The 20,865-nt window shown below is 40.4% G+C and overlaps 1 protein-coding gene across 2 annotated transcripts in view; it reads left to right on the forward strand.

The window, feature by feature from the left end:
• Nucleotides 1-20,865, forward strand: part of CHCHD6 (coiled-coil-helix-coiled-coil-helix domain containing 6) — a 113,864-nt gene that overhangs the window by 23,931 nt on the left and 69,068 nt on the right. The window contains exons 5-6 of one of the 2 annotated variants that reach the window (XM_010210453.2): nucleotides 9,864-9,884; nucleotides 15,228-15,311. In XM_010210453.2, coding sequence (XP_010208755.2) covers nucleotides 9,864-9,884; nucleotides 15,228-15,311 — 105 coding nt within the window. The remainder of the gene's footprint in view (nucleotides 1-9,863; nucleotides 9,885-15,227; nucleotides 15,312-20,865) is intronic. The other variant, XM_062008360.1, reaches the window with a different exon arrangement.

The following is a 20,865-nucleotide window of genomic DNA, read 5'->3' on the forward strand; positions in this document are numbered from 1 at the left end:
GACAGCCCTTGAACAACCAAGTTACCTTTTAGTCACTAGTTCTTTTGTGGGTGTTATTCTTATCCTCTTCTTTCTTCTTGTTTCCCTGGTGCACTTTGTCTTACCTCTGGTTTAGGAACTACTTTGTCCAGTGCTTAGTTAATGTTATCTAAGCATGACTGTCAGGTGGGTAAGTGGTCACTGTTATTACAGCTCTGAAGAGGTATCAGTACTGCCAACACCCTTGCATTGTCAAAGTGCTGTTTTATTAGTACGGAGAGGCTACACTTTGAAACATGTTTTCAGTAGTGCCTGGCTGATAGAGAAGTTTCCATTGTGTAGTAGGGCTAGAGCAATCAAAAGCTTCAGCCTCTGTTTCTGAGTAGTCTGTTTTGCCCAAAACCACTTTACAATACTATTCCATAGCCAAATGGGTACTCTAAGCATTGACTGAAATAGTTTTGAGATATAGCTTTTTTTTTGTACTGAAATTGTTTCCATAGGACTCCTCAGCAGCACAGCCTCTCCTCACAAGACACTGCTGAGACACTTCTGTTTTAAGTGGCAGCCCAACAGGCGAGTGCATAGCCTGCTGCACCACAGTGTAAGGTGTGTACACTCATTCTGTTGACACAGAGTGCAAATATCCACTCTTATTCAAGACGTGCCAAGGGAAAGTCATGTTTAAAGACCATGCAGGCTCAGAGGTGATTTCTAGTGTTAACAACATGTCTAATTATCCAGCAAGGAAGAATGGTGTGATAGTTCAATGATTTATATTGAAAAGGAGTTTAAGGATTACCTGGCCAGGAACTGTGGTGATTCACATTGAGGGAGTTAAGGTGTTTTGGAATGGAATATACTGATTCATCATTGTGTCTGTAATTTTGATTGCTGGATACTGAGAATGGAAACTAAAACTTGAAGTGGCTCTTGGCCTTGTTATAAGAAGCAAAGAATTGACTGTAACTTGTAATGTGATTTAAAAACAACCACTGTTGTGGAAAGCTTGGAAGGAGAAGGGAGTCCAGTTTTTCTGTGTTAATATGGGGGGGTTTTTTGTGTGTACGTTTTTTTTCTCCCCCCAAATCATGTTAATACATCATGTGCTTTTTACTCGTCAGTTCCTGAGCTTGTGAGTTCAGGGTAAGCTCTGCTTCCTCCAGGGCTGTGGCCTGAAAAGATTTCTGCTCTTACTGCTCAAGTACTGTGACCAGCATGAAGAGGAAGGTGGGGGCAGAGGAAGATGACTTCAGCTGCTGCCTGTCTCATTTCTGTCAATGTTAAGAGCTTTACAGAGTTGAGTAATATTTTGCAATTGAGTTTCTCTTTTAAAGACATTCTGCTAATGTTGATTTAATAAGGTTCTCTCATTCTCTCTCCTTGCTTAATTTGAAACGTCTAATTTTGTGCTTCACAGTTCTGAACACAGAATTAGTGAGGGAAGAAGAGCCAGAGGCAGGGGGAGCGGAGTGCCACACCAGAAGTTGCCAGGGGAGATTGATTCAATAGAGTGAAAAGGTGCAAAAGGTTATATGACCACAGTTCAGAACAACGTGATGGTGGTACTAATGAGAAGGAAAGCTTGATCCTTTCAAATGTTTTAAGGTCTCTGTGGGTGTATAACCAACACTAAATGGAAAAGGGGGCATTGGAGTGTTGGTTTCTTCCAGTGGATTTTTCTTTTGATTTTATATATATGGAATGTACGTTATGTGACAGGCAGAAAGGGGACTACTATGAGACAAATAAGCTTTTAAAGGTTTTTATTTTAAAGGTTGTTTTATAAGTGTGGCATTTATTTCCAAAAATGCTGAGAGGTTTTGAGAGACTGTGAATTTGATCTTGCAAATTTGTTTTATCTGCACCTGAATCTTCTGGATTATTTTTTTCCTGCTTTAACTTTGTGCTTGTGGAAAAAGCTGCTGACATCCTTGGACAATTAATTCCTTTATTGTCCTGGGGATAAATGTAAACTCCCCCAAAACACAGTGCCAAAAGACTATCTAAAATATTGTACAAATGATAGTTGTAATGCCATCTTTTTCCTTTGCCTCCTTCTTTTTTAGTATACCTTTTGTCTGCCTCTGAGGAAGCCACTCCTATGCAACAGAGTTGAATTCTAATTTGCCTCTCTCTTGAGTTGGATGACAGCTCTTCACACAAGCGAGCGGACAGTGTAAAAGGAGTACAAGATATGTTCAGCTGAGTTTTATGATAAGCTGCCAACACGTTTCATTGAAAACCTCATTAAATCACAATTAAATCCACAGGAAAAAAATAGACTATCTCAGGGAAGACTTGATAGCTGAGGTTTATGTTTTCCAGTACTGGCCAGGAACATAATCTGCTCATTGCTGTTGGAGCTTGGTGAAAGTTGTGGTGAAGTCCCACCACTGAATCACCAGAAAACTGTCCCAAGCACTGGAAGCTGCTTGTGGACAGTCATCTCCGCCTGTTTGTTCTGGCTCATGACCTTGGTTAAAGGGAAGCATCCCCTTTCCTGCCTCAAACTCGTGTAACACAGTCAGCCCAGCTTCCTCTTTCTTCTCACATTGTTTCTGGTAATAGAAGATGAACTTCTGCCAATTGCTTCTGCTGAATTTGATAGCTAATACTGGATTGTACAGAGTTATCTCAGACATTTGGTTGGGGAGTGCACTTGACCAAGCAGGCCTGCTTTAAGGAATGAACTTTTAGGGCCAGCTGTTAATATAGATCCCTTAAAAAAGCCTGAACCTGCCTTTGAGGGTTTATTTTTTCCTGACTTTCAGTGCCTATAGTGACTAGTTTCCAGGAATATTTATCAAATCACTTACCTGCCTGGTTACTTCTAGTATATTGCACTGGTCAACTTATTTGATCAATAAATCAATCAAGAGGTTCCTAAAATTACTTTCATTGACTTTGGAGGTGTAGTGTACAAAAGGAGCTCACAGAAAGTGAATGATTGTATGTGCCCTAACTATAATTAGAGAGTAAACAGTGTGGAGATATGTTTGTAAATAGTATCTACTACAGTAAATGCAGCAATCTGTCTTTAAGGTTCTGTGATACTCTGAGCTGGATTGACTCTTTCAATTTGCAGACTCATGAAGCATGAATCTTAGCTCTGTCAGGTCATGTGACTGCTATATTTAGAGCATTCAGTATTTTAAAGCTAATTTTCAAGCTCCTTGCTTTTGGTCAGAAGGTTGAGGAGTAAATACTTCCCTGGTTCCTTAGCATATGATATAATTTTTGAGCTTCAGGAGCTCTACTGAGAGAGAAATGTTGTTTTCTTTTCCTAAGGAAGATTCCTGAAATCGTTTAACTGTTCCTGCTACACTCAGGCTATAGCCTTTGCTTCTGGACAGCAGCAACCCCTGGTCTGTGATCCTTGCTGAGGGACTACCAGGTACTGCTCCTTCATACAAAGAGAGAATGTTCCCCTGATTCCTGATTTTTCTTAGCTGTTTGCCTTGAGCAAGAGCATGTTGCATTGCCCAGTAAATGGGCATTGAATCAGCATTGAATTCTTGTAGTTCTTACAAACATTAAGCACTTGCACAATGTGGAAAACTAATGTTTGTGGTTTATCCTATCAAATGGAAATCAGAATTTTGCTGGCAATGACATAGATTTGCAAGTGGCTCTCGATACACTCGTGCCCTGGAGATTGCAATATGAAAATAAAAATTATGGTTTTACAATAGCCTGGAATCCTTGTTGTTGCTGAATCTACACTCCTCTTTTTGCAGATGATTTTGTTGTGATATACTTGAGCTTCATTAAAAGATGCAACCTTGCAGCATTTTCTGTGATCACAACTTTATGAGGAGCTGAGAGTGCACGTATTTGAGAACCAGTATATTCTCTTCCTAAAACACGCAGTGGGTTGCAAGTGCTTTGGAAGCAAGAATCAGAGTCTCTAGTGGACATTTTGTCTATAGCTCAAAACCACAGCTTAATTGGCAGCCTTTTCATAACACTGACTGTGGCCTAGGATGTAGGGAATACTGCAGGCAAAGACCGAGGTACATTTTCAGAACTGGTTGTAGGGAGATATAGCGCTGACTGCCTCTCTCTCGTTAGCGATGACAGAAATGAGGGAGATTGCAGTTAGGTTCTTCACTTCTATGTTTTGCCTTTCCTGGACAGTCTCTCATTAATCTTTCTACATATTTTGACTCTGTTTTACTCCACAAGTAACACCTTACCTCAAGCATGATTTGTATATATGTTACTAGCCCACACCATTTATTTTGAGTCTCCTATGCTTCTTGTGGCCTTCTCTGTAAGATTTTGGAATCTGCTTGATTTATACAAGATGTTGATTGCTATACGTCTTTCCCACATACATCTTGGCAAACTGCTTGTTTGGATTCTGCCCTCAGAAAGATACTAACCCAGTGACATGTGCTTTGCCTGTGTCTGGGATGAAAGAGCAGGGAGAATAGGAAAATTCACAAGACTGTCAAAATGGGTAAAACCCTAAACTGTGATGGTTGAAAGTGCACCTGACTCTATATCTGCAGAAGGATTCCAAGAGACAGGCAGGGGATGCATGACCATGACTGAAGGCTTTCCAGAATTTTTTTACTCAAGCATGTAATTAAGACAGTCTTTGCTTGTGTTGAAAAGCAACCCCAAAGTCAACTATATCTCTCTTCAACTGTATAGTATTTGAGATTTTTTTCTTTAAAATGAAAAGCAATCAGATTTTTAATCTCATGGCAGGAACTCTGTATTCACTGTACTACACTAAACCTGGATCCATCGACTGGTGCCTATAAATACCTGCTTTTTTTCAGAGACAGGTGAAAATTACCCTTGGTGTCTGAGAGCAAATGTAGGAAGGGAATTCCTTCTAAAAACACATGCTTCATTTTCACTGCTTAGAGGCACATGGGTTGATTATGCACGTCATCTTGACTCTTTTTTTTTTTGCAAAGCAGTGGTTGTGTTTAAAGAACTGTGTTTGACTCAGCAGCTAATATATTTGGTATTTAAGAATCTGGCAAGAAAAAGTTATGTCCCCATATGCATGCACAGAAATGAGATTGGGCTGTAGGCATGCGTAACTGTTATTTCCCCCCGTCTGTCCTATCCCTAGAAAGCCATATGCCACCCTAAGGCTGGAGTAATGGGAGTCTGTATTAATGATTACGAGGTAGAAATAATCCAAGAAGAGTTGAATGGCCTTTGGTTCTGGCTTTATGAGAAAATACCTCATTGACTCAGTAGGGTCTGAAACGTGTTCTGGGATAGAAAGTGATATAATTATCACTTTTTACAGAATTTCATGATGTTTTCTCTTGAGACTTTTTTTTTTCCTTTGGTTAAATTGGTCAGGGATTTGGAGATTCTTATTCCTAACAGGCAGAGTAGGATTTTCAGCAAGGAGGTAGAAATTTAGAGGGAGTTGTTGACTCACCTGCTATGAGAAATAAACATCTTGAGCATACATCTCTAGAGAGCCTACGCTCTGCAAGATTTCTGTAGACATTGACTGCCTTGTCTGTTGGCAGCCTATAAAATGAAAACTGTATGTATGTATGCATGTATAGAAGTGGTGATGGGAAAAGGAGAATGTGGGAATAGGCTGAAGTATTAAAGCAAGCAATGGAAGCAGATGGTTTACTTTGGATTTTATAAAATAGTTTTCTCTTTATTTTGTTTTAAATGAAAACTATCAACTGTCAGCATTGCAAACCTATTTGCAGCAATGCCATAAGTATTAGAAGTGCAGTTTCCCCTGAATCGTAAAAGGGCAGAGGGTTTTTCTGTTGTTTCCCATCTTCATGTTTATAGAATTGTGTATGCTCTGTATATATTAGAGTTGAGCAGTTTCATCACAGCCTTTCCTCAAAATTGATTGCTGTTCAGTGTCTCTTCCTCCTTCCTCTCCCTTGTCAGTTGGTTACATCTCTGACTCTCATTACATTTAATATTGATACTGCTTCAATTTTCCACTAAACTGGAAGCGTTTAAGGGTCTGGAGTGGGTACTGAATGTCTAGATGTATTCCTTAAATGCTTTAATTTCATCGTGGAAAAGTTTAGAGCTGGATTATTGCCTTAAGAAGAAATGACTCTTTGCTCATTCAGTGATGAAGTCTGGTCATCAAGATGTTAGAATATGTGCTGCAGAGCTCTTCAGATACTGACATGAGTGCAAAAGTTGTTGCCAGCAGCTGTCTTGGCTTTTAGGCACCTGCTGCCTCTCGTTTCTCGCATCTCCCACTCTATCTTCCACTCCCAAAGTTGGCAGTGCCCCTAAAAATACTCTATATTGAGTTCTTCAAGTAGGAGATCTCTACCAAGCTTGTAGTCTGGATTCCCGAGTCACTGGTCATGTTGTAGTGAAATTAGTTATATGATAAAATGCCCTTGTGGCCAAGAAGGCCAATGGCATCCTGGGGTGTATTAGAAAGGGTGTGGGCAGTAGGTCGAGAGAAGTTCTCCATCCCCTGTTCTCTGCCCTTGTGAGACCACATCTGGAATGTTCTGTCCAATTCTGAACCCCTCAGTTCCAGAAGGACAAGGAGCTGCTGGAGAGAGTTCAGCACAGGGCCATCAAGTTGATTAAGGGAGTGGAGCATCTCCCTTCTGATGAAAGGCTGAGGGAGCTGGGGCTCTTCAGCTTGGAGGAGACTGAGGGGCGACCTCATTAATGTTTACAAATATGCAAAGGGCAGATATCAGGAGAATGGAGCCAGGCTGTTCTCAGTGATGTCCAGTGATAGGACAAGGGGCAGTGGGAACAAGCTGGAACATAAGTTCCAAAGAAACATAAAGAAAAACACTGTGAGGGTGAAAGAGCACTGGAAGGTGTTTGTTGTGCAGATGGGCTGTGGAGTCTCCTTCTCTGGAGACATTCAAAGCCCACCTAGATGAGTTCCTGTGTGACCTACTCAAGGTGGTCCTGCTCTGGCAGGGGGGTTGGATCTTTCAAGGTCTCTTCCAGTCCTGAAGATTCTGTGATTCTGTGACAGTTATTCACAATGACAAGGTAATGGACATCTAGGGTGAAGCTGATTCCACTCAGGTGACAAAGGCATTGCCCTTCCTAAGGCCATTGTTTTATCATGCTGATCCCTTACTCCTTCAATACAAATTGCAGAACGATGTTGAGATTGCTCACTGTCGTTATTGCTATTTGCCGATATCATGACAGGCATGAGTGATGTGCCTGTTACGGCAGTTGTGTATGGGCGAGGGGGTGCATGGGTTTGGGAAAAGATAATGAAATTTCTCTGTATTTGTGAAAGACTAATTTGGTGCTGTATTCTTGATTTCATTGGAAGTTGGATTGTCGATACTTTTGTGTATAACTATGCCCTGCTTGAGTAATTGGTGCTCAAATAGGAAATTTTTGGAAGCATGGAGGCATTATGTACATAGTTCCCATATGTAGCCAGAGTCTCCTCTAAGTGTACTGTGTCATCTTCCCCCCATAGAAGTACCTCGGACAGGGGTTGCTGATTTGGCCTGAGATCCTGTTTCAGTAGCCTTTTGCCACCAATACAGTCAGGAAGAAGGTCTTGATTTTATTTTGCTTCCTAATAATGAAGTCCAGTGTTTATTCAACTTCCTGTCATTTCAATCCAGAGGATCACCTGGAAGAGAAGTGAACCCTTGTTTTACCAGAAGAGTTCAGCAGTTCAAGGGTGCAAAAAGATGGTTTGTGTCCCCAGGGCTGGGGTTATACAGCTCTCAAGCCCTCAGCTGGGAGGTGGATGTGAATAATACGGTTAGGAAGCAGGGAACCCAAATGTTGCTTATTTCTTAAACTATTTACTTAAACTTTGAAATTATTAGCGGACTTGCTCTATCTTTCATTGTCAAGTCAAAGTTGGTAAATGCAGGTCTACAAAGAGACCTTGGCACAGGCTTAGAAGTGCCTGTAAGCAAAACTTAGAACAGTAGCCCTCCTGAGTTTTCATTTTTGTATTATTTTATTATTATATTTTATTTAGTCTATGCTTCACTCCAAATGCAATTATTTTTTTCCCAATGCAGCAGTATGTCTTACTGCATCTAAACCTCTTTTAATTTTCCTGTTTCCATTCAGTGGAGTATATCTGTCTATTCTTGGAGTAATAATTTTCCCCTCTCCTGAAAGATGACAAAATAAAAGCCTTTGGCAGTATCCACAGAAGAGATGTCCTGTGGTTAGTAACTGTTACATTTCTTAAAACTGTAATTCTGCTGCTGTATATTATATCTTACAGGAGTATAAGAGGGACTACCTCTTGGTGACAGAGCTGGTTCCTTCTCCTTCCTCTTTTTTTCAGTGATTGTCCAGTGCCATTGAGTTAGTACCTTGTGTTCCTTTTGTCATGCAAGTGTTTGTCCACCAGGAATCTGAAAGTTAATGGCTTAGGCACCCCAGGGATGAGAGATGTAAATCCAATAAAGAGCTACCAGTTTGTGTGACCCACCTGCTGAAATAATAACATGCACCATAAAGAGCCCTGTGTTCCTCCTGTCCATCTGCTGTGGATGGAAAGCCTTGCGATTGCTAAAATGTAAAAGCAAAACTAAGCACATCTGTCCTGACTGTAAAAATCAGCAAGAAGAAAAATGTTATTCACATCAGGCTTTTGTCAAGATGGGTCAGTGATTATCAGTGAACACCTGTTGTGTATTGGTTTGTTGGGCCAAGGGCTTGATGCTGCTGTATCAAACCTGTCTGCAGAAAGGAAAGAATTGGCTTTCCCCAGTTGAACTGTAGGCGTTTGGTTCCAGCCCTCTCAGCTGTTGCAGAGGATGAGGATGGACGACACACATAGCTGATGACCCATCATCCCTCAGATACCTGAAGTAGTTGCTTTGTGCCGTTAAAATGATGGCAGATCCCATAAACATATTGCACTCCACCGTCTGCTCCCTCTGACACTGAACTATGACCAAGAGGAAAGTTACTCCTGCCCTGTAAGCTCCCCTCAAATAAATAATCATAATAAAAGAAGGCCAGCCTTTCTGAAGTCCCTGCTCAGTGAATGTGCTGTTGATTGAATGTAGCCCTGAGAGCCAGGGAAGGCTTGCAGCCCTTGACAACAAATGAGAGCTGTGACTGCCTCATAAATGCCTTGACTTCGGAAGGAGGTGGTTGTGGGCATGAAATGTTTATCGTCCTGTACTGGCTTTGCTGCTGTTGGGTTGCTGTGTAAGTAAAAGTAGTATCAAGTGAATAAGAGATGCTACTGCAGCCTGCTTGATCTGCTTGTCTTCATACTTAAATAAGCTTGCTGACACAAGGACCAGGTGAAGGCAGCCTGGATTTGGCAGAGGCTTGGATTGTATACTAAAAATGCATTCAATTGCCTGTCAAGGGGGATCTGGTTGTAAACCTGATCATTCAATTGGCTTTCAGTTAAAAAGCACTCTTGAAATTGCCTAGTAAAGAAGATGACTTGTTATGTAGGTCAGCTTGTGCATCCAAAAATGCCCTTGCAAAAGGGTGCTTATTCTAGGCAGGTAATTTGGACAGTGCAGTTGTTGGCCACCTCCTTTTGAGCATGCGTGGCACTGCCATGTTCACTGGTGCATGTTGTGGAGAGCAGTATCTCTAGCCTTCTGCATGACTCCTCGAAACTGGCTACTTCACAACAGTCTTCTCTTAGCTTCCACCCCACTGGGCAATCTTTCAGCAGTCTTTGGAGGCTTTGTTTTGTTTCATTTTTTGGGATGAATAAGCTTTTGCTTTGCATTAATAGCACAGTTCCCAATAGGGGACAGCACTGCACTGTTAAAGATGCTTATCACTTTTAAGGAAGTTTTCTAAACTCGTCATCCTAAAAGCTATATTGTGCAGCAGCAGGCAGCCTCCATAAATCACTGATTTCTCTTTTTCTTCTCTTTCCCTTCCTTTCTCTCTTGCGCTCTCTTTACCCCAAGCCTGAGGATTTGGACGCCTGGGTAAGCTCTCTTTTTTTTGTCTGGATCTTGCTTATTCCAAGTGTCATGTTGTTACTGTGTGCGTACAGATTGTTATTGCTGAGCACAGATGCAGGATTTTATTTTGTATCATTACATTTTAAAAGGTGTTCAGCTAGAAAATTGCATATTATTTCCTCCATAAAGATTTTCACTGGTTCCTTTTGTGTAGCTTACAGCTGCTGAAACCAAACTTGATCTGGTGATGTGTGTTGCTGGCTAAGACAGTAGCAGAAGCAGGAGGAAATGAAGGTTACACCAGTACTGCTTTTTAAGGCTATGAGTCTATATCTGGGTTCTAAACCAAAACAAAACCCACTCACCTGCCTTAAACAGACTAAGAGAAGACAAAAAGCAAGTGAATGTGTAGGCCCTGCTTATCTGGAGTAGCAACTTCAGGCAGCTCCATGGTAATGGTGATATTTCTTCTGCTGATGCAAGTGGAGGTTGAGTCAAGGCTCCCCCATGGTTACTTGTCTGTTACAAACCTCCCTGTAAAGTTCTGCTGTTCAGTCTCTGGCATGATGTGTGCAAACTGCCTCTTACTGTTTTAGTGTTGCCCTTTCAGCTCTGTCATTCTCTTTAGGCTTGGTCAGGAACATGCCAACTAGCTAATTTTGGAGCTACTTCTATTCTTTAGTGAATTGCTGTCAATTCCTCCTTCTATCTTGGAGCCTTTAATAGCATTTGTTTTTCTCCTCTGCCACCTGGACTGCTACCAGGACTGGAAGAGCCATGGGAAAGCATGAGGCATAAGAAGTTGCAGTTGTGAAGTGTGGCAAGCTGAGGAACCCAGCCAAAACATCTCTGCTGTGCTGCTGCAGAGGTGTTACTGGATACCTTTGGGGGAAGCTCATAGCTCCTCATAGAAAAGACAGGATGATATAGAAAACAAGGCATTTGGTAGAGACTTAAGGACCTTTCCTTTACCCTTGTAGGTTATTTCTCTGGATTGTCTCTGACTGATTCTCTCGGTGTCATCTCACTAGTTCGTCTGTGACTGGTGAATGTGTTTTGCCAAGAAGATAAATATTTTTGCAATAATGTTGCCAAATGCTTTGACTTGCCTTTGAGGAAGTTCTTTATAGATGGAGGTGTGGACCTTTCCTTCTTTCTGGACTTGGCCTTCGCAGAGAAGGGTGGTGTTTTTTTTGTCCTCCGATAGTCATCTTCATGCCTTCTCCCCAGATCCTGGGATCTCAACAGTATTGCAGAGAGAGACAGCCTGATGGTAACCATCAACCGTGGGCTGTGCTACTGCTGCACTTTATTCCTGGGTGCCAAATTCCCTGCTGTAATCTGACCCTGTCAAGAAGCTCTTTTTTTAAAGCACATTTCCCTCCTAGTTTTTATGTTTAACAAGGTGATGAGAAGAGACTGTGATTATAAAGAAAAAAAAAAATCTGGTGATACTTTTGTAGGGGACAAAGCCAAAGCTAATCAGGGAATGAATGTAGCTAGAGTGAAGGCCAGCTCTAGAAAATCAGTTGCATGGTCTGTATTGCATGTTGGTGTCAGTTCAGGACGAATCTAAGAAGGTTTGGCTTTGTTCATAGGTAATGAACCAATAATATTTCGTTACCTCAATTAAGAGACTTGTGAAATATTTCTTTTGGCCCATGCCAGTGCTTGAATTCTTTAGTTGAGCCAGTATGTAATACATAGCTTCAGAAATGTGCTTTCACACTTTGTTTCTAAATGAGTTCCTTGTTAAAGGGAGATGAGGAGGCAGGGAACTGCACGTTACTCTGCCCTAGCTCTTTGTTACTGTTCAAAGCAGCACTGAGAGAACCTGAAAAACTTTAAGCTGTGGAAAGAGTATAAAGATAAAAAAAGGAAGAATTTGAAAGACCCATCCAACCAGTCCATGGCTCCATGCTCATGGAAGCTCTAGTAGCGTGCTAGTAGTATACCTTCCCTGTGCTTTTGTACAAATGCAACGCTTGTAAGTTCTGATACAAGGAATTCTGGAGCATTTCCTGAATAAATCTTCTACCTAGTTTTTGTACAGAGGACAATAGCCTGTTGCATACATTCTCTTGCAAATATGAGCTGTCCAATGCTACTCTAAGTATTTATAAGCATTTTTTTCTTTTCTGTTTTTTTTTTTTTGTGTGTGTTCTATGACTAACTATACTTTTCCTCCCCTCCCACTGTTCTATTTCTGGCTTCAAACTTCTTGGACATCACTCTCTTTGCTGTGTGCTGTGCTACAGTTTCTTAGATGTCATCTCTGGACTTTGGACACTTCTTGCATGATGTGTTCTAGCTCAGATGTAGCTTCTGCAGCGTGGATGTGAAATGCCACTTTCTGATATATGATTTTCAAACCACTGTGTTATCATACATGTCTTCCCTTCTCCTTCCTTCTTTAGTTCTAAAGGCCTTTATGTGAAAAGCATATCTGGTGCTTTGTTTGGCACCTGCAGTCTCAGTCCCCTGTGAAATTATAATCATTTCCATAGCTGCCAGTTCTGCCTGGGACATCACAGGCTGCTGACTTCAGGTAGGGAATAACCAGCAGGACTGGAGGAACTCTTAATAAATATCCTGTATTCATACAAAATGTCCCTTGTTGCCTAACCCAGTTTGGAACAGTGAATATTTCAAATGACACATGTTCTGACTGTACCATTCATACTTCAAACATCATAAAGTGTACTAAAGTTTCTAGTAATAACAGCTGGGGATAGAGGGAAACAGAAAGCAACTTTCAAGCAGATCTCTCACAAATAGAATGTTTCCCAGTGTACTTCAATGCACTGAAACATCAGCAGCTCTTCAAAACAAGCAAGGCATTGAAAATGTGTTTCATTTGTGAGTAAAAGTTTTCTATGCAACCTCAGGTTTATGATACAACTTATGGGCATTAAGTGGGAGGTGATGTGAGATAGTGTGAGAGAAGTGGCTTGGAAGGTAGACTGGTGTGTATACTGGGGTTGTAGTCTGCAATTGGGAGATCTGGTTTTGATTTTTTGACCTTAATTTTGCAAGACCCTGGGGAAGTCGCTAACAGAATGTCCGCTGCAGGGTACATTGTTGTGGAGGCATTGTTCACTGGGAGCACCCCAGCACCAGACAGGGCTGCTTGGGAGTTTATGGGTCACCATCATGCATATCACACCTCTAATGTATCTGCATCTCAGCACTCCACTTGAGAAATTAGGTATTTGGTTTGTGTTCCCCTCCAGACATGTAATATCCACATCTTGCCAGAAACAGTGTAAGGCCTCTTGCCTACCAGTATTTTATGTGTAGTGGTTTAATGCTACTAAAATAGTCTGCTACCCTAGGAGAGTGACACTGGCACATAATTAATTTATTTAGATGAAGCAGAAACTTTCTTGCATTTTGAGAGTTGATGGTTTGACTTCTACTTGAAATACACCTTAGATGAAAAGCACCTTCCATCTGAATTGTGCCGAGGGATCAGTACTACGTTACTCTTCTTTTCTCCCTTGTTTATTTTCCCCTTAAGGAAATAAAATCATTTGTTTAGAGATCAGATTTTATGGGTGTTATGCAGAAAATCAGCAGGAGATTTAAGTTCCTTTGGACATCCACCAGACCACCCCGTCTTCTTACGTCATTGCAGTTGAAATTGCTTATTCCTCTTCTGTAGAGAAGATGGGTATTGGTTTAGAAGGATAGCTTTGGTTCCGTTATCACAGAAATGAGAGTAGTCTTGGTGCTTACCAAGTGCTCATCGGTGCCCCTATTGTTGCTATGGTATCTCTTTGATCAGGCTGCATGTATGGTGCAGCTGATTCTTGTCCTTCCATCCATTGTGGAATGGAAAATAATACAGCAGCTCTGGTTAAACTGAAGCCAGAGATTTTGTCTCTAATCGAGTGTCTTTGAGAGCAGTTTAATTTAGATATGAGTGTAAGGTGCTTGTGCCTTACCATGGCCCTGTTGACTGGATGGCAAACATGGGAACCAAACTATTTCTTTTTGCTTTATAAAACAGACAGACCACCACCACCCACAACCTCTCTAGTTCATGTGGTCCTTTTCTTACTTGCTTATCAACTGTCCCTCACTGCCTAGCTTAAAATCTTTTCCAAGCCCTATTATATCACTGTATTTCCATCAGCAAGGAAGTAGAAAGAAGGAAATACACAGCAACTGGCTTTCAGATGTATTTTTTCTTACTAACAATGGCTGTTGGCTGTAAAATGACAGGTCTGAGCCCATGAGGATGTTTCTGTCCCAGCTGCTTAATCATACCGGACCAGCATTTTCTGCAGTTGTACCATCATCACTGAGAGCCGTGCTGCTGGGATGCTAAAGATTAGTGGAGTTGTGCTCATGTTAAACAGAGCAATAATTCTAGTTTTGAAAGGTCTTCTTGCCTGGTGATAACTTAGGTGGCCCCAGAGATTTTTGGGATGGACTGGGGCAAGAAAAACAAGCACCCTTCTTCTTGCTATTGTTGCTTCTTATTTTTAAGCTTAAAAAGTTTGTCTCACCATTGTTAAGAAACCAATGGTGTGATTTCTTAATGCTAGTTCACTTTTGGGGTGGGAATGCTATGAAATGCTGGTGGTTGCAAGGAGATAAAAAGCAAAAGCCATTGCTGTAACCACACAATTGATCATTGTTTAGTTGATGACCAGGTTATGCTTAAGTATGTGCTTGTATATCAAGTTTGCTCTTTTGCAAGTGTCACACACTTTGGAAGATGTTAGAGGAATTCTCTGACAAAATCTCCCCTCCAAATCTGTAGCACCCAGACAGAGGAACTCTGGGGGGTGCTGGTGGTGGATGCACAGACAGTGTGTGAACAGAGGACTTCATTGCCAGGGCAGTCCTACGTATGTTTGTAAAAGCAAATGGATGGTCAGAGGGAATATGTGTTGCTAGAAAAATGTAGCATATGCTTGTGTTTCGGATTTTTCTCATGGTTGTAGGGATCTGATAAATTGTTTAGAAAGTGAGGGATTTGAGGGTTTGTTTTTAAGGTAAGGTGGAGAACACTGAAATGGAGTAACAAACATCATGGTTTGTGGATGAGACAGAGTTCTGAGAAAGGCAAGAGGAAGGTGTCACCTTTCTGTGATTATATGTTTTCATTTAATAAGGAGAAAATCAAAGTTATGAGTTCGAGTATGATACTAAGAGCATTTCAAACTTGTGGGGATAATGCAAAACAAACTGGAATACCAAAGGCTTGTAGTTCCTCAGAGAGGGACCCCAAACACCAGTCCTGAGTGATGATTTGTTTAGTTCTTTCTAGGCTGCATCCCATGTGTTTTCCTTGCACTTACACTGTTTTATTTTTCATTTCTACTTGTACTTATGCTCTTTTGTTCCTCTTCCCAGGCTGTGGAATTGCAAGGCAGGGAGGCAGAGCTGAAGCGGCAAGAGGCCTTCTATAAAGAGCAGTTGGCCCGCATTGAGAGGAAGGTAAGGATAAGTTGTCTTTCATTTGCGACATCTGAACATTAATGGCATTGGATGCAGATCTGTGGATTCAACAAGCAGAGAAACAAGAAGCATTGTGCTGAAACCTGGAACTGCCAGCTCCCAGTGTCTGTCTGCTCCCCCACCGCCCCTCCACCTGTAGTTATATGCTGAAAAAGCTATACAAACCAAGTCTTTTGAACCACTTGCATTTGACATGTAAGAGGTTTTTAACTGGATGATTTTTTAATAAAGTAATTCAAACTTTATTTTCTTTTTCACCATGGGCTTTAGGTGAAAGCTCCTTTTTTAAAATTCCCTTTATTAAAAATCCTTTCCTAATTAAAAAACAACACAAAAAACAAACCACCAAAACAACATACAAATCTTACAATAAATATGAATCAAAGTTCTATTATTTATTTTGCTCTGGGGAGCCCAACAGTTCAAAGGGTAGTGCTCTAGTGCACTGCCTGCTTCTTGCTGGCTAAGCCTTTGAAATGAATGTGATTTAAAGAGACACTGTCAAGCATCTATTTAAGCCTGAAATGACCTTTGAAAATCCATTTAGGGATTTGAATCTCTCCCCGAAATGTGGGATTTGCTTCTCTGTTTAATTGTTTACCATGATGAGTTTTTAAAAATTGATGCCATAAAAATAGGAGCAGCCATGCTGTTCCTCATGAACTAATGCGTTTTTCACTTCCTGGCTAAATGAAATCATGTTATAAGTAGTCTTTATTTTTTAATAGATGTGGAGAATAATCTTCTCCAATTTGGAGCAGTTAGACCTGCTGACAAGGAGTTGCATACATCTGAATTGTTGTTGTGTTATGTGACTACAAAGAAATGCAAACAATGAAAAAAGTTGGATGGTAAAGAGACAATCAATCAGCTTTACAACCAATGTATAGCATGATGGTGAATATGGAACATGGGGAAGTTGCAGATTATAGAAATGGTAGAAAACTATCAGCACATCTATTCCACTTCTCATTCCCTGGTACTGCATGATTGTCCATACAGCTCTCTTTTTTTTAAGCCATTGATGGTAAAACATACCCGTGAGCAATTTCACATGATACAATTTTGCAACACTTTAATCCATACAGTTCATTAAAAAATAAGCTATTAAAACTACCACTCAGTGTTGCATTCAGATTTTTAAATTCTATTTCTAGATAATGGGGATTGTTCAGTGAAATTGCAAACAATCTAGCAGCTATCGTTCTAATTATCACAGTTGTCCATATGTTCATACGCAAAGGGAATTTTTGCAATTTCTTGCTCTCATGCTGTGTGCTTTTATTATGTTCTCCTCTCTGGATCTGGTTTCATGAAGCGGAAACTGCAGGGAAAATTTGTATGTGTGTCCGTCCTTTATGGACAGAGGAGTGGGGAGAAGTTTGTGTCCAGGCTGCATTGTCCTCTTTTTCAAGTCTTTTGTTGTGTTTCATGTTTCTCTTTTTTGGTCCAGAGTAACTTTTAAAACAAGGTGATGGGATAATTTAGTGCAGGATCTTCTCTGGGGAATAAAGGTAGCTTGACCATAGTCCTGTTCAAACTGCAGAGCTGTATGTGTAGAAACTGTCTTCTAGTACTTATGTGTACAAAAGCACATACAAAAGTAGATAAAAAGGACAGGTTTTCTTTCCCCTCTTGAAACACTAGATAGTTTCTGACCCTTAAACACTAGCATTTTGCTGATAATAAAATAGAAGAATGCCTCCAACCGTTGGAGTGGGAGGTGGTAGATGCTAGAAGGGAGAGGAGAGAAATGTACTTGAAACAGTGTAATAAAGCTTAATTGTATTAGTTTTGAAAAAGGTTTTCGATCTTCTCTGTGGATAATTTTATTCCTATAATGGTTGGAAAGATGGAAAACACAGCACAGAACAATCTTTTTTATTAGCTGTTGCTTTTATATAATTCTGCTTTTATTTGTTGAATGCACGCAGACCTTGGCATTTATTTATTTATTTTCCCCTTCCGCTGTGCTAAAACCTTCCGACTCGAGCTTAGATATATTTTTATATATCTGTGTATGTGTATGACTGTCTAGATTAGAAACAAATCTTTTGCTAAGGGGATGAGATGGAGAGGAGCTCTGAAATAGGAGCTTGCGTTCTCCATTGATTTCAGAAGGGAAGGTCACTTGGAGTGTGGTCACTGGCAGTTGGGAGCTGTTGGCCTGTGAGTGAGTGAATGTGATGGCTTAGTGTGCACTTAGAACACTGAAATTTCTCCTTCTAAACATCAGACTGTCAGGAATTGCTTCCTCTCCTCCCCTGCTATGCCTGTTTGCTTAGGAACATGGCTTAGTAGTGGGCTTAGCAGTGTGATGTTAGTGGTTGGACTTAACAATCTTGAAGGTCTTTTCCAACAAAAACAATTCTATGATTATATTTATAATTTCAGTTTGGCCTTGTCCACTTCTGCATGATAACAGAATTCAGCAGTAGGAGACTTTAAAGCTTTGTTCTTGAAGGCTGTTTTGAACTCTTGATGCTGAGAACTAAGCACCTTCCCTAAGGACACTAAGAATAATTATGTTACATACCCCTTACAACCTAGTAGCTGCTGTACTGAATCAAACATGAAGACTGTCCTCTTTCTTCTGACAGTGGTCAGTTTTCAGACTTTGAAAGAAAATGCAACAAAAACCTCACCAAAACAAAACAACAAAACTCTCAGCTCTTGGGAAACAACTTGAGAAGAATCTTCCTAAGTGTTGTCAGTTGGAGGCTGACACATGCCCTGCTGCAAAAGAGTTTATTTTCATTCAGTATTTTTATTCACTGTAATGGATCTTGGATTACTGCCATCATTCTTCTATGTGTCTCAAGCATTTTTTTCTGAAGCCTTGTTTAGCTCTTTGCCTGTGATACCACGTGACAGTGTGTGCCATAGGTTAGCTTACATACTCTATAAATTCTGTTACCAGTTTCAAATACATTTTTTCATGTAATATCCTTTATGTGAAAGAGATAAAATGAATTATCTTAATGATTAATTATCTGTAGACTTCTGTTCCCCCTTTTAACTTCCCATTAAGCTACGCAGTCCTCACCTTTTCAGCTTCTGCTGCTTTTTAAAAATATTCTTTGTTTTTCCTCCAGGTTTTTCATTTTACTTGTTTGTCTTTGGAACCTTTCCTCCTTGTGACTCTGTCTTTGAGATGTATTGACCAGAATTGAACTCAGTAGTTCCCTTGAATGCAGCAGACTGTGTGAATACATTATCCTTTTATTTTGTAATCTCTGAAAGAGTGCTGTAATCTACTGGACAGAGCTCAGAATTGGAAGCAAAAACCTGCTCATTTTCTAATAACCATTTCTCTTTTGGGAGTTTGAAACAATTACTTAGTCCATCTATCTAGGTTATTCCATCTATATGATGGAATAGCTTATAATGAGAGGGCAAAGTGTTGTGAAGCAGCAAAGCTACAAAGATGCTAAAAAAGCTTTGCCTTTAGTTCTGTGTGAGATGAACTATGGAGTGCCTTATTTCAAATTGGTCTTGAGAAACTCAGTTTCTCTGGACAATTTTATTAAAATTTTCACAGGAAAGAGCTTGTATGAAAAAATAATTTTAAGTCTTTCAGCTTTTGGAGTCTTCCCTATATCTTCTCATAAAGCACTGGGAGAAACAAGATGGTGAGTGCAGTGGTGCAGTGTCAGGCTGAAGATCCATCTACTGCAATATGCTGTTCCTGACTGACCAAAGGTAGATGTCCAGGGATCAATGAAAGATCAGGGCAAGTATATGGTGTACTTGCCCCAAATGCTTTGATCATCCAGGCTGCTCATCTTTGAAACTTTTCCACATCTATTTAATCCTTTTTGAGAGGTGTGAACCTGAACTGTGCACACAGTGCTCAAGGTAATGGATGGACTGTTTATATATGGTGCCTGTCTCAGAATCACTGGTTCTGTTTCACTGTAGGATCTAACGCTTGAGTTGTGTTGAGCAAATGCCACGCACTACTGCTACTAACAACATTCAGCTCTTTTGAGTGCAGATTTGAACGCATGAAGTAACTGGACTGGGATTAAACCAGTGCTGGGATTTGTTGTTGGGAGATACTCTTCTCACTGTGCCCTTCATTATCAGTTTCTCAGGGGCTGTGTGAGTGTGTGAAGGAGTGGTAGGTTTTACTCTGCCTGCAGTGCAGGGCATGCTTTTCAGACTTCTTTTTTACCATCCAATTTTACTGAACCAATTCCTTTAAGAGGATCAGGACACTGGTAATGTGCTTGGTCTTCCTTACTTTTTAACTCAGGTAGTTCGTTGTAGTTGTGTGTTTCAGTCTCTTGGGCTGTGTGTATGGAGTTTTTTTTGGTGTGTCTGAAGTCTTTTGGTAATCAGGGAAATTACAGAGAATAAATCCTTAGAACTGAGTATTCTTACATGACCATGTGTAATTTCAGGATCTTGAAGCTGTTGTTACAGATATTCCATTCCACACCTGTGTTTCCAGTGAGACTGATCTCATCTCCAATAAGTAATCCAGTAACGAGACTTGGGTAATTTGTTATAAGTGGTTGAACGGCTAACTCTGATTTGTTAGAGTAATTTTATGTCTCATCCATGTAATTTGGAATTGTTTCACAAAAAGTGGGTCTTATCTCCACTGTTTTTAAGGAGATTTTGTACAGTAGTGTTTCTCAAGGTAGAAGAAATGAGAGTTGGACTTAATAATTTGTAAGGAAAACCATGGAAATTATTTTAGAAGCTTAAGCTGATGATGTTTCATGCTTTTATGTTCCTGAGAAGCAGGGAGAGGGATGGAGAAAGCTTGGTATAAATAGTTAACATATACACTGCTCGAAACTAGGATTTTTGTTAAGGATTCTGTGTATGCATTGTCCTGCTTTCTCCAAGTCGTAGAAGCAGCCTTTAGAAAGTACGATAAGAAATGCATTCTCTCTTGGAACCCTTCAGATGCCAGGAGACTTCACTTAGCATACTAACTGCATACTTTCTCCCAAGTAAATATTTGTTTGACTCCAGTTTGACTGGTTGCTGGGTTTAACCTGACAAAGGTTAAGGGCGGTGCTACAGTACAGAAAAACATGGGCAGCTCTTTCGAGTAGTGTAAAACGGCAGAGAAAGGCTGAAGGTAATCTCAGCGGATGAAGTGAAACTTCTTGCTGTAGATGATGTCTCTTCTTTGTTTGGATTTTCCTAAGCTTTGGCTCCCATGTTATCTTTTATTAGGTGGCTGTGGACTACTGTGAGCAGTGGTTACATTAATATGCAACGTTTTTCTGCTTGTAGTTTTTCAGAACAGTAAGTAGCACAAGAGGTATTCATAAGCTGCAGAGTATTTATGCAAGTGGAAAAAGAATGCATTAAACAAGTACTTCTTTTTTTTAATAAGACAGACTGCACCTTTTTCTCAGCTTCACAAATCTTGTAATTGTGTGTGGCATTCACCTTGTTTGGCTTGTTTAAATTAATCTTCTTTTGCCCTTGCACTTACTATTTAATTCCTGTTTGTAAAGCATTTAGGATGTGTAAAGAACGAGAGGCAAACTTATTTTTGTTTGTTATT

Source organism: Colius striatus, chromosome 15 (assembly GCF_028858725.1).
Source record: "Colius striatus isolate bColStr4 chromosome 15, bColStr4.1.hap1, whole genome shotgun sequence".
In the NCBI taxonomy this organism is placed as follows: domain Eukaryota; kingdom Metazoa; phylum Chordata; class Aves; order Coliiformes; family Coliidae; genus Colius; species Colius striatus.